This window comes from Anolis sagrei, chromosome 2 (genome assembly GCF_037176765.1).
Source record: "Anolis sagrei isolate rAnoSag1 chromosome 2, rAnoSag1.mat, whole genome shotgun sequence".
Taxonomy (NCBI): domain Eukaryota; kingdom Metazoa; phylum Chordata; class Lepidosauria; order Squamata; family Dactyloidae; genus Anolis; species Anolis sagrei.
This window is the reverse complement of record NC_090022.1, coordinates 50,590,083-50,603,580: the sequence shown is the minus strand read 5'-3', so window position 1 is coordinate 50,603,580 and position 13,498 is coordinate 50,590,083. Positions and strand designations below refer to the sequence as shown.

The 13,498-nt window shown below is 39.5% G+C and overlaps 1 protein-coding gene across 3 annotated transcripts in view; it reads left to right on the top strand.

The window, feature by feature from the left end:
- TMCC1 (transmembrane and coiled-coil domain family 1) overlaps positions 1-13,498 on the top strand; it is a 159,699-nt gene that overhangs the window by 31,365 nt on the left and 114,836 nt on the right. The window contains exon 2 of one of the 3 annotated variants that reach the window (XM_060766253.2): positions 6,730-6,806. The exons of the other annotated variants lie outside the window; for them this stretch is intronic. Within the exon in view, the coding sequence (XP_060622236.1) occupies positions 6,768-6,806 (39 nt within the window). The 5' untranslated portion in view covers positions 6,730-6,767. The remainder of the gene's footprint in view (positions 1-6,729; positions 6,807-13,498) is intronic. 3 annotated transcript variants of the gene reach the window in all.

Genomic DNA, 13,498 nt, shown 5'->3' with positions numbered 1-13,498 from the left:
ATGTCATGGATTATGTTGCTGTCTGGTCTTCATAATGTACATAAGTTTGTTCTCTGGTACTATTCAGGAGAGCTTCAACAATATAAGGACTGTGTGTATAGGGAATGACAGATAGATCTTTAAAGTTTTTTTGTTGTTGTCAGCTCATTGTGATGAACCACAAAGCTATCACTGTGTATGAGGTTTTTCTCTGTGTGATGGCTTCTGCTGCATTTCAGATTCTGTTCAAAAGCTGCTAAATAGACTAGTTGTGTTGGGTACAATAATTAAGATACAATAATGGGTGAATTAATTTACAAACATTTATGTGTAAAGTCTGACACCGTTATTGCACAAACTGCTGTTTAGATGTACTGTTGAAATTAACAGTGTTGTACAAAACTGTTGTGTTGCACACTCACGCCATCAAATTGTTAAATCTAATCTAACAGCAATATGTGCTGAAAAGTTCTTATCGTAATGAAAAGAATGGCAATGTATTAACATTTTGTACATAAATTTCTTAAATGTTTAAGTGCAAGTTTGCAAGTAATAAGACTAGCCCTACCAAACTATTAAAATTTAAATCTTGACACATGTTACCATGAAAACACTTTAAATTTGAGACAGTTGAGACTATCTAATGATGATTTGAGGTTACCATAAATCTATACTGCAAGTAAGTATACTGGGATGGGAATCATATGGCCTTCCAGGTATGGAACTCTTAGCATTCTTCTTCTCTGGCTAGTGCAGTTGAGAATTACAGTTCAATAACATCTAAAGGACTACATTATTCCCACCCCTGATCTATACTGTATATAAAATAATAGTAATGAGGCCGATTATTTTGTCCAAGAGACATGTTGAAAAGGAATGATAATGCCTTGTGAAATGTAAAACCAATTTTGGGATACTTGTTCAGTCACTTGGGCATGATTTCAGGAAAAAAAATGCTCAAAATGATCAGAATTTGACACATTACCACAGATAGCCATGTCTTGGTCCAGTGCAGTCATAAGCACGATTGGTAGAAATGTGAGAGAGGGCCTTCTCGGTGGCTGCCCCTGGACTCCATTCCCAGGGACATCCTCCCTGCTGTCCTTCTGGCTACAAGCCAAAATCTTTCATTCAAACAGGTTCTTAAAAATGAAACGGACTAGGGTGTGCTGAATTGTTTTTAACAGCTTATTTATTTTGTAATTTTTTTTCATGTCAGGAGCGACTAGAGAAACTGCATGTCGCTTCTGTCATGAGAGAATTGGCCGTCTGCAAGGACATTGCCCAGGGAACGCCCGGATGTTTCGTTGTTCTATCATCCTTGTGGGAGACTTCTCTCATGCCCCTACATAGGGAACCAGAGCTGACAAAGAGAGCTCACCCACATTCTCTCTGCATTTGAACCTCCGATCTGTCTACAGTACTGTTGGCACAAGGATTTAACCCATTGCTCCACAGGGGCACAATGGGTTACAATTTTGTTATTGTATTTTAGTTGAATTGGTTTTAATAATTGATTTAGGTTATTTTTTTAAAAAAAATTAATGTTCACCTTTTATGTGTTTTTAACTATCACTTTTTAAGTTAGCTGCTTTGTGTCACGATTGGGGAGGGGGGAAGCAGAGTACAGACAAATACAGCCAGAAATACAATCTTGATTTTGTGAATCAAAGTCCCATGGACTCTTAAACCTAACAGATTTATGCCTGTCAGTTTTATTTCATTGTGTCAGTTAAGACAAACACTGATTGTTATATTGTAGTCTAACTGTACGCTTTAAAGAAGACAAATATCACAATAAAATGAATTATCCCTGCCAGAACTCCATCCATGTTTACACCCAGCTAAATATTTGCAGAATTGACACCTTGGTGCTAAAGATGCCAGAAAGAAAACCCTAAATGTATTCATGCATAATTTGTAAGATTTGTTTTGAAAGTATTTTTTTTAAAAAACACAAGGTAACTAATTCAAGAAGTATAAAATTATACTTATCCAGGCAAGTCTGTTTCATTCTTTCACCTTCCTACTCAGCTTGTCTGCTAATGGAATTTGATTTCTAGGAGGCTTATGTCTAATGGCAGTTGTTCAAAGTACATTTATGAAAGGGGATTTGCTGTTTCTTTTCTCAGTGTGCCATCCACAATGTGGGTGGTGGCTGAGAGATTCAGCTGTGGCAAGTGCTTGCAGTTGGACAATGGAAGGGCCATTCCTTTGTCAGTTGAGGTTGCCCTGTCCATTTCAGAGTGACTGTTTTGGTAGTGCTTTTCTCTTTGCAAGAACAATGCTGGTTGTATGTCCATGGGCAAAAAAGGAAGAAACCTGTTGAAACAAATTGCAACAGGTCCATTGTTGTCATTCAAGAGAGGCCCTGTTTCTTTGAAAATAGGCGTCCCCTTTATTTACTTTCTTCCCTTACCTCCATGCAAGGCTGCTTACAACATAGATTAAAATCTAATACAGCTAAAAATCATACTATTTACAATAGAATTAAGATAAATTAACAAGAGCATCCTCCAGTCTGCAGTGACCAGATAACGGCCACAGCTTGTCTAAATAAAAATAGTCTTTGCCTGCAAAGAGCCAACGTAGCTTCCCATGACGGTGTTCCTCAACTTGCCAGCAGCCACTAACAAAGACCTCATGTCTTCATGTCACTTACCTTTAAAGTTGTGGAACTGATAGAGCGTTTCCCCGAAGATCTCAGAACTTGGGCAGCCTCATATTTTTAATATAGTATTTAACACAGTCTGGGTTCGGTCTGTAGCAGTTATAACCAACATTCTGAATTGTGCCTTCAAATGGACTAGTAGGCGATAAAGCTTTCGTAACAGAGAAGTTACGTGTTCCTACTAACCAGCTCTGATCAGTCTCCTGTCTGCAGTGTTTTGGAACAAAAGAACTTTCCCAGTAACATTTGGAAGGTAGCACCACGGAGCATGTGTTATAGTAACCTAGATGTGATATAACCAATGCACCTGTGACCATGACTAGAGCAAAAATGGAGCATCTGGTACATTAACTATTTGTAAATGCACTCCTGGCCACTGTTCCAGTCTGCGTATCCAGGATTATGACTGAGTTCACTAATAGACTTCAATAAAACCGGTGCTATCTTAATCAAACTTTTGGTTGCTGAAAGGAAATCAAACTGGTAGGATGGCTAGGACTACCTGCTCTTTCACTTGCATGGGTGTGTGGGCGGGGAAGTGAATGGGATGAGGGGAGTGTGCACACATGCGGTCTCTTGGGCACACGCTCTGGCAAGAGGGTGGAATATGGAACACGGGAGTATGCAAAGTGGGGGCAGGTTCCCATTACCTCCACGCTCATACGGTGGTCAAGAAATGGGACAATGGAGGAAGGATGCACACATGCATTCCCTCACAAACTCAGTAGCTGCCAGGGGTATAGTGCAGAAGTTGATGGAATGGGGTGGTGCAAGGAGGGAGGGTTCACACATGCTTTTGCTCATGCAAGTTACTCACTTGGGCAGGGAAGATGGTGGATGGGTGATTCGTGGGTCTCAGGGAACAGCACGCATAAGAGCAGGTGCTGCAGTCCTTCTTCTTTGTCTTCCACCACCATCCTCCGCTTCTCCCTGCTCCCCTCCTGCCTATCCAAGCAGGTGAGTGAGCACGAGAGTGAATGTGCCTGTAATTGGGCCCAGAAATCTTCTCCAGTACAGGTATTGTTTATGTGTGTCAAATAGGGTTTGGGGGGGCTTAGAGATATTTGGGAGTTTTTTTCACTTTCACATGGATCCTGTGCCACTAATCCCTGCAAAAGTGGAGGGCCAGCTGTGGTGAATAATCTGTGATAATGAAACTTCTTTATACATAGATCATTGTCCTGCGCAGCAGAGAAACTTAAGGTTAAGAGTGCTGCCTGTCGCATAAATAGGGACAGGTTCCAATGCTACTTTATAGAGGGCATGTTCATGAACTCCTCCTTCCATAATTACCTCAGAATGGATGTTGAGGTCTCCCAGCAGACACTGAGGAGAATCCAGCATCATCACTGATAGCAGCCCTAGCCCAGAAAGGGAGACTTTGGGGCAAGACAGCAGAATGGGCAGCAAGCACACTGGCAGAATCTCTATTCTATCCCAAGCTCCCATATTTAGTTGCATACACTTATACTCAAGGTAAAAGAGGGCTCCTAATGAGGATGAATCACAACAGACTACTGCAATTCTACCTGCCCACTCTTTAGATCTCACCTGCTGTGTAAAAAGAACTTAGGCAGATCGAGTAAGAGAGGTTAATCTCCCCCCCCCCCCCCCCCCCAGCTTCATCCAGCCTCTGATCTGTAATAACAAGCCAAGCACACAAGTCCTGGATTATTGTTGATTTGTCATTCACAGGGCCTGGCATTCAGCATCATCGTTTTCAGTTAAGTGAGTGTTTCGCCAAAACCTTCCAGTTTATTTGAACTGGGGGACACTTTGGGGACAACCAACTCTTTTCTCCCACATGACTGAACTGTCTCTCCAATCTCTATCGCTGACTGCCTATCGTTACTGCTTTTTGGTGGCTTATTCTCTCTTCTCAATGAATCATTCTGCTTTTTTACCAGCAGACTATATCCCTACAAAGATTAACTTTGGCAACTAGAATGGAAACCAGGAAGGCCAGTCTTCATTCCCTTTGGTATTGCCCTCTTTGGGAACAGCCTTGTTACCTGAACCAGTCAGCATATATTTCCTTCTCCCACAAGCTGCCAAAAACGTCTGGGGAGAGCAACGGGTTGAACTGGTTAGATTACCTACAGCTGACTCATTAACCAGTTAGTGGAGCTTGGTCCTGAAAGGGAATGGAAGTCTGGCAGGCAAAAGAGACAGCAGTAAGGCATTCTTTCTTTTACCCTTGCCGACACTCCCTGGTGCCCTCTAAATTATTCTATATCCCCTTCTCCCAGCCCCCCCCCCCGTGACCCCCAAAATAGGGGAGGGAATGAGTAGATCGCTGGTAAGTTCCTCAGGAAGATGGGAACCTGATCCTGAAAGGAGATGAAAATCTGGCAAACAGAAGTTCACAGGGAGAGAGCAAGCAGGAGGACATGTTAATGCTCATGTAGCTCAAGGTTTCCTTCCTTTACCTTAGGTTTAATGTTTTCCTGTTTGTGTTTCCCATGATACTTCTCTACACATTATACATTTGTGAAATATATTGTAAATAATATAAAATCTCTCAGTCTCCACTGTTTTGTATCACCTAAAGTATGCTCTAATACTTCATTCCTAGTACATTGTTGAATTTGCTGACAGGCAACAGAAAGTACTGCAAGAATCTGATTAGTTCATGCTTTCTGGTGACAAGCTCAACTGTTTAGAGTTTGGCTTCATGGAGCTTTCTGAACCAGATGTTCTGTTGTCAATTTTAATTGATGTATTTGTTACATTGCACTGTTTTGTTTAGTGTGTTCTGGAAGACTATTTCCTGCAGTGTATGTGTAAGACCAGTAGGAAGTAATTGTCACTTTAAAAAGGGCAGTCATGTGGAATCCTTTTGCAGAATACGCCTGCTGCATAACAGACACTGAGAATTCTTTCAGTTGTGATGAAAAAGAAGTTCAGTAATTCTTAAACTTGTATTCCATGGAGGAATCTTGGTGAGTCTAAACTGCAGAAGTTTTGATTAGGAATCTTGACTATTAAAAGTGGTATAATAGATGTTACTATTATTTGAGCGGACATACAGGTTTACCTTAGTTAATGAAGTCGGTCTGTACCTGAGCATTATGGCTGTAACTGAAATTATTGTGCCAGAGGCAGAAATAACACAAGAAGAATAGTTGAATCCCTATATCACAACACAGAGTAGCTATGCATGTTTTAAAATAGTATTTCTTTCTAACACTAGTCACATATGAAATGAAACAACCAAATGGGGTCAGCTTTGCATAAATAAAGAAAATTGAACCTTATACAGAAAGCTTCTCCGTGCATTTTTTCATTCTTTCGTCAGACTCCATTTTCCTTACGATTTCTAGTTTGGTAAAATCTATTTATAACTATCTGATGCAGAGATACATTCTTGGAGGAAATAGATACAGGCATACCCGAGTTTTTAAAAGATAAAAGAACCCAATTTTTCCAATGTCTTTTTATAGGCCATCCACCTCTTTTTTTTCACCTTGCCTGCTGTGCAGTGTTAACAGGATGTTGGAGGAGGGCTAGAAATACAGACTTTTCAATGTAATTTTAAACTACTGTTTCTAAATAATGCAAGATAACTTCAGCTAGGAACAAACGGAATACTTCTTTAGCTGATCTTACCACAGCCATGTGAGCACATTTGCAATAGGCAAGGTAACAGCAACTGCACCAGAATCATTTATTAAGAGCATATGTGAATCATTAAATCAGAGATAAAAAGGGACAGCAGTTGAGCCTGCTTCACCATCTATCCCCAACATGTAAAAAAAAAACCCATAGATTTAGAAATCAGTTTTCATGGCCATATTCCATCTTGAAAAGATCATGGCAACAGCGTGCATATTTGTGTGTAGATTTGCAGTAATGATCCACAAACTTGACTGATTGAAGTGGTGATATTTAAGAAATGTCTGTTATCAGTCTGCCCAGTAATGTATAGTATTCGATAAAGAAAGTGTAGTGGTGTATAGATTGTATTGACTGACAAGTGAATAAGTCCTTAGTACTTTTACCCTTGCTCTTTAGTATTAGATTGTTTATTACCTGCACAGTATACCAACTATTTAAATAGGTAATTTCTCTTGATATAGTGATCATCAGAAAAAGTGAAACTCTTAACAGAAGAGTCATGGAGGATGACTTGGATAGCCAAGGATCTGAGGGTGAAGTAAGTAAAGAGCACATTGAAAAAATATACCAAAATGATGCTAAGTGAAGGATTAAGAACAGTATCTGAATCAATGTTATTAGGGGAAAGCTGCTCCCAGTTACAGAAAATGAAGAACATTTAGTTGTATGATACTGACTAGATGCATATGAATCTTGCTATTTTCTAATAAGTTGAAAGGACTTATTAGATAATTAGTAGACTTCTTCATCAGAAACTTATCATTACAAATGTGTAGTGATTGCTAAGTTCTAAGTTTCCTGGTTATGTATTGCCATTTCCAGCAGTGCTACATTCTCATGTCTTCTACACCATAGAAATAATGCAGTTATACCACTTTATCTGCCATTGCTCACTGTTGTGCAATTCTGGGAGTTGTAGTTTGATGAGGCACCAGCAGTCTTTGGCAGAAAAGACTAAGAACCTTGTAAAACTACACCTCTCACTTTTCTATATAGTTGTGCCAAAATAGTTAAAGTTATTCCAAATTGCATTAATTCTATGCATTCTAGATTCCCTTTGTTGGGGAGGGGGCTATTTACTAGACGTCCTTCACATGTTGAATGATATTGTGGTTATGTTTTGTTTTTAGTGTTAGAGCCTTTTCTTATTATTGTGAATATATTAAATAAGCATCTGCTAAATAGGCTACGTTGTGATCCTATGAACTGATAAAAGTAATTTAGTCACGTTATGACTGCAAGCAAGTAATAAGACCTATTTAGTTGACTTTTAGCTTGATGTAAATATAAGTGTCGCATTTGGATTTGCCCACAAACCACATTGCTAGCTGTTAAAGCTAACTGAAGATGTTAACGTTGTATTTCTACATTCAGGGATCTGTATTGGTGCTCTTCTACACCTTTGCTATGTTGAACATTTTCAGCCCATTAAGAGTGTTGTAAGCTCGAGACATTGCAGGATGGGTTCATGTTGCTTAACAATTTAATATGTTCAAGCTAAATGCTTGATAGTGTATACAGATATAGGATTGCATTGTTTGTTTGTTGGAACAAGATAAGAAATTGTCAGATGATGGTAGGCTAGTTGCATATTGATAAGGCAGTGGTAGGCCAGCAGGGTCATTTTACAAGCAGACATTAATCTTTTTCTGAATTGTGGTAAAAGATCTCTTCTGTGCCATTCACTGTCCCTGGGTGTGTGAGAACAATCAAACCTATCAAGAGTGTCTATTAGGAAGAGTGATGAATGTATAGACCCTTGTTCTCTTTCTTAGTAGTAAGAAAGGCCTGGAGAGTATTGGGAAACTGTTTCTGCCTAGGAACTGTTTATATAGCTTGAAGTTTCCTTTTCCTCATAACATCATCTGCATCCTATTACACATTTTCCTGCCTTCTGCTACCCAGGATTCCAATCAGTCTTGTATGGCAAGAATTAGGAAATGCCAGTTTGACTATATCATGGCAGACTTCGTAGAAATACTTAAAAATGTGGTTGTTTCTGTAGAAAGAATGTCTCATGTTAACCTTCCAAACATAGTGCCTTCTGGATGTTGTGAAGAACAAATCCCATCAGTCCCAACTGGCTTAAAGAGAGGAACCACACTGGGGAAGGCTGCCATTTTGCTATGTATATTATGATATTGTGAGGTATGAATGGATCATTCTTTCATAACATTATAGATTTGAGGAAACATTTTATGTTTCTGTTGGTGCATCCAGACTGGAAAATTGATGCAGTTTGACACCACATTGACTGTCATGGCTCAATGCTATGGAATCCTGGGAGATTCAGTTTTACAAGGTCTTTAGCCTTTTCTGCCAAAGCATTCTGGTTCCTTGCCATCCTATGCACCACTGGGTTCCATAGCAATGAGCCATGGCAGTAAAGTGGTATCAAAAGGCATTAATTCTACAGTGTAGATATACTGTATTTGCACGTCTCTCCTCTGCTTCTCATTATTAAGATATGAATTGCTTTTTCATACTTATGTACCTCTGAGTCATTTACACTTAGGTGATCCCTCATAGTCTGAGGATGATGGTTCTCCAAGTGTAGTGTCTTGGCGGAGGGTCCGTAGGTGGAGCCCTATTCTTGATCCGCATGTTCTCCTGCAGGGAGGACATTGGTTTCCAGGTGGAAGACGGTCCCGGTTATGGTCTTCCTCTTGACATGTTTCTCCCTTTCGCCCTCCACTCGTTCCTCTTCTAATTCTACAGTACTGCTGGTCACAGCTGACCTCCAGTTAGAATGCTCAAGGGCCAGGGCTTCCCAGTTCTCCGTGTCTATGCCACAGTTTTAAAGGTTTTTAAGGTTGCGTATTCCTTGCCTAAGTATTCATTTCCTATGAAAACCCTATGAAATGCATGGGGTTGCCATAAGTCAGCAGGTGACGTAAAGGCACACTTTGTCTCTCCATTGTTTCCTCGTGTTGGCACAATTTAGGGGTCTAGATTTTTGTGTTTCTTTAAAAGAAACCCCAATCCAACTTTGTGGATGGTGTACAAAGGGGAAAAACTTTGTAGATTTCTTCTTTTTTGTTCAGGCATTTAGAGCAAAGCAATAAACTTAAGACCCATAATTCTGTATTGTGTTTCAAACCTTGACATATTTATGATTGAAAGCAGTATTTTTTAAAAAACTGTACATTAGGTGAAAGCAACAAGACTTTAAAAATGTGCTATGTGCTGTTTCAAAATTGAAAATTGTCAAGACATGAGCAATTGTTGTAACCTATTGGAAAAATAAACAATGCGAATTGGGTTTTTTCCACAGATCTTTTTGCATCTCTCAAAATAACAGTTTTCACAATGTAAATTGAAGGTCATGTACCACTCACGCACACCCCTGGAGTAATGTTGATGTGAAATACTTTGGCTTCCATCATGATGAGGAAGTTAAGAGAAATGTTCTGTGGCTGTGGAATTCAACCTGAGGGCTGTTCTCATAGGAAGAAAATAAATCAAGAGATGTTAAACTTCAGTATTTTGCCAAAAGAGGGTGCTCTAGAACTTCTCTCAGTTCATACAACCTCTTCGGATAGTCTATTATAGCTAAATCTCGGGATATGACACATTTGATGATATGATTCCAAAAAGCAATTGGCTATTGCTTTTACATATATGGACGAAATGGAAGTGTGAGCACACATGAATACCTCCATGTCAATTGAGAGCCTCCTAGGTCCCCTCCAATTTATTGAATTAAACCAAAACTAGATAGAAATCTCTCTCTGTGTATTATATCTACTACTGCATGAGCAAAACTGCAGGACTTAGCTACATCAGTCATGAGTTCACCATGATCCGAATAATGCATTTTCTCTTCCATACTCTTTAACATTAATATGAAAGATTTAAAATGTTTTGAATGCGTATAATCAGATTATGCAAAAGAGGGTTCTCTGGAATGTCAGAATATAGCAACAGGGTATTTAGTGTTACTGGGTAATTATATCATTTTTCTACTGCACTTTCTTCTGTGTAAAGGAATAGTAAAATAGCCCTTCAATGCAGTAGTAGCAGTGTTAACCATAAGACAAATCTTGAAGTCCCTATCAGATTATAGTTTTGTTAAGCCCAAAATGCACAACATTCATTAGTTAGCTTTCATAAGTTTGCAAAGTTTGCAATGTCTCACTTCTCAGTTAATTTGAATAAAGCTGCAATCTGAGCACACTTAATCCAACTGCAGTTAATTTGAATCATGTAATGCAGTACAGTGTCTTGTATAACAGGGGTTGTTTTCATCTTGTGCACTTCATATTTGTTATCCGCAGTTATATTTTTTTAACATTCTTGACATTGGGTGTGTTTTTCTAACATAACTTTTCTAATTGAATTTTGGCTTTCAGTTTGAATATAGGATCTACTTACATAATTTACTTAAAGATTTCACCTTTAAAAATGAAAATAAAATGGGCTGTGATGTTGATTTGTAGATTATGCGTATTTACACAGACATACACACACATTTATGCCGGTCTAATAGAAATTAGTGATGTAAGTTATAAAGGACAAAGCACAATTTAAAGTATTAATTCTCTGTATTGTGTGTGTTTCGTAATGTGAATATGAAAAAAATCCTAAGCATGTGTCACATTTCTGTGCAGAGAAATCCTTGTCAGTTCAAACTATTCTGCATTCTATGTATTTGCAAAGTAAAGTATAGTGGGGCATCCACTCTGATATTGGAGGGGGTCAGAACTGGCTAAGAAGAGGATTTTGGGCTTCTGGTGTATATGTCAGTGAAAACCTTGACTTAGATGTGTGTCATAATTTGAAAAGATATTGAATATAAAAGCACATTCACTTTTGGTAATATTGTATATAGTTCCAGTCACTACATCTTTTTAAAAAACTTATTAGAACTGGAAAAGGTGTTGAACAGGGCCACTAGACTAAGTAGTCCCATGAGTGAGAAACTGGTTGGTCCCATCCTCCAAATAATCTTCACAGTTGCCTATTGGTTAATGTTGTTGCGCATATTTTCCTTAGGCTGGTTTGGTAGTGTGTCATACAGTCTTAGGAAAAGGCACTTCATTATGTGCTTGAAGCTAAACAGGTGCTTAGTACCCAAGTCATGGAAGTGTCTTGTGAATTTGTTCCACTCCAGAACATGTTCAGTGTCTTGCTCCATTCTTTCAAAATAATTCAATAAAGAATGAGTTGTCACTCTGTACTCTGTAAAGTACACCCATATCCAGATGAGAATGTTGTTTTAGAAATGAAGTGGAAATTCTGTTCCATGAATTCTGATGGAGCTCTGGTGACGTCTTACCGTTTAGCAACCCTGCAATCTACTGAATCTACTGTGATGGTTTATTTGAAATTTGATTTGGAAATTTGTTTTGCATGCTACTTCATTCTAAACGAAATAGCTCATGCTACATAGAACTGATGCTATTTTCTTAGTCTAATGTTAAAATACATGATTACCTTGAAATGATTTGCAAATAATAGATATATACTTGTTACTTACCACAGTTGTTCTTGGTTCTCTCTCCTCCTCAGCTGCTTCTAAATACTTTTAAGTGATTAATCTGTAGCAGATGTTCTTAGTGTTAAAGTCACATGCTATTTAATTTATGCTCTGAATATCTGAAATGTATTCTAGTCAACTAATATCAGAGTGTATTGATGGGATTTAATTTTCTGAAAACAAAAAAATATGTATAATTGGCTTCTGAATACGCTAATGCTTTATTTATTTATTTATTTATTTATTTATTTATTTAGTACACTTGTATACCGCTAATATCTCAGCCTAAATCGGCGACTCATTGCGGTTTACAACATTTAAAAACAACAATATTCCGATTAAAAATATAAAACACATACATATACAATACACAGTATTGGGCCACCAATACAGACCAATGCATCTCTTAAATTAAAATCATAATCCAATTTCGTTGTCTGTGATTGCCAGTCCTTGATCAGAGACTTCATCGCATCGGATTAGCCGAATGCTTGCTCAAACAACCATGTCTTCGGTTGTTTTCGAAATACCATCAGCGAGGAGGCTGATCTTATCTCTATAGGGAGGGCATTCCAAAGCCGCGGGGCCACCACAGAAAAGGCCCTGTCTCTCGTTCCCGCAAGCCGCACCTGTGAAGCAGGCGGGATGGAGAGAAGGGCCTCTCCCGAAGATCTTAGGGTCCTGGTGGGCTGATAGGCCGAGATACGTTCGGATAGATATGTTGGGCCAGAACCGTTTAGGGCTTTAAAGGCCAATGCCAGCACTTTGAATTGGGTCCGGTAGCTAATCGGCAGCCAGTGGAGCTGGTACAGCAGAGGAGTTGTATGCTCCCTGCGCCCTGCTCCTGTTAGTACCATGGCTGCCGCCCATTGGACTAGTTGGAGCTTCCGAGCCGTCTTCAAAGGCAACCCCACGTAGAGAGCGTTGCAGTAGTCAAGGCGGGATGTAACCAGAGCGTGGACTACCGTGGCCAAGTCAGACTTCCCAAGGTACGGTCGCAGTTGGCGCACGAGTCTTAACTGTGCGAATGCTCCCCTGGTCACCGCCGAAACCTGGGGATCCAGGCTCAGCGATGACACCCAAACTGCGAACCTGTGTCTTCAGGGGGAGTGCGACCCCGTCTAACACAGGCTGTAACCCTATACCCTGTTTGGCCCTGCGACTGACCAGGAGTACCTCTGTCTTGTCTGGATTCAATTTCAATTTGTTCGCCCCCATCCAGACCGTCACAGCGGCCAAGCACCGGTTCAGGACCTCGACAGCCTCCTTAGTAGCAGGTGGGAAGGAGTGACAGAGTTGGACATCATCTGCGTACAGATGACACCGCACCCCGAAACTCCGGATGATCTCGCCCAGCGGCTTCATGTAGATTCACCACTTACTGAATTTACTGAGCTTTACTCCACTTATTGAACTTGGTGTGCCACACCATGAGTAAGCCCACGCTTCACACACCACATGCTGTATTCACAAAACTGTTTTTATAATACAGTAAAACTGTGTTACATCAAGTTTCTCCTCATTTAAAGCAAATTAAATAATACCAAGTCAGTATAGAACTTATAATATGATGTGGTGTAATATGCTGATTATTCAGGATCTATTGTACTTTTAACATGATATTATTGTTGGTTGCACATCTTTTGTGGATGGATGGGTCAGCAGTTTTTTTTCTGGCCTTCTAGAATGTTTTTGCTTAGGACTATTGAATAATGCTGTCAGAGGAGGGAACAAATTAAAAGTAACACATT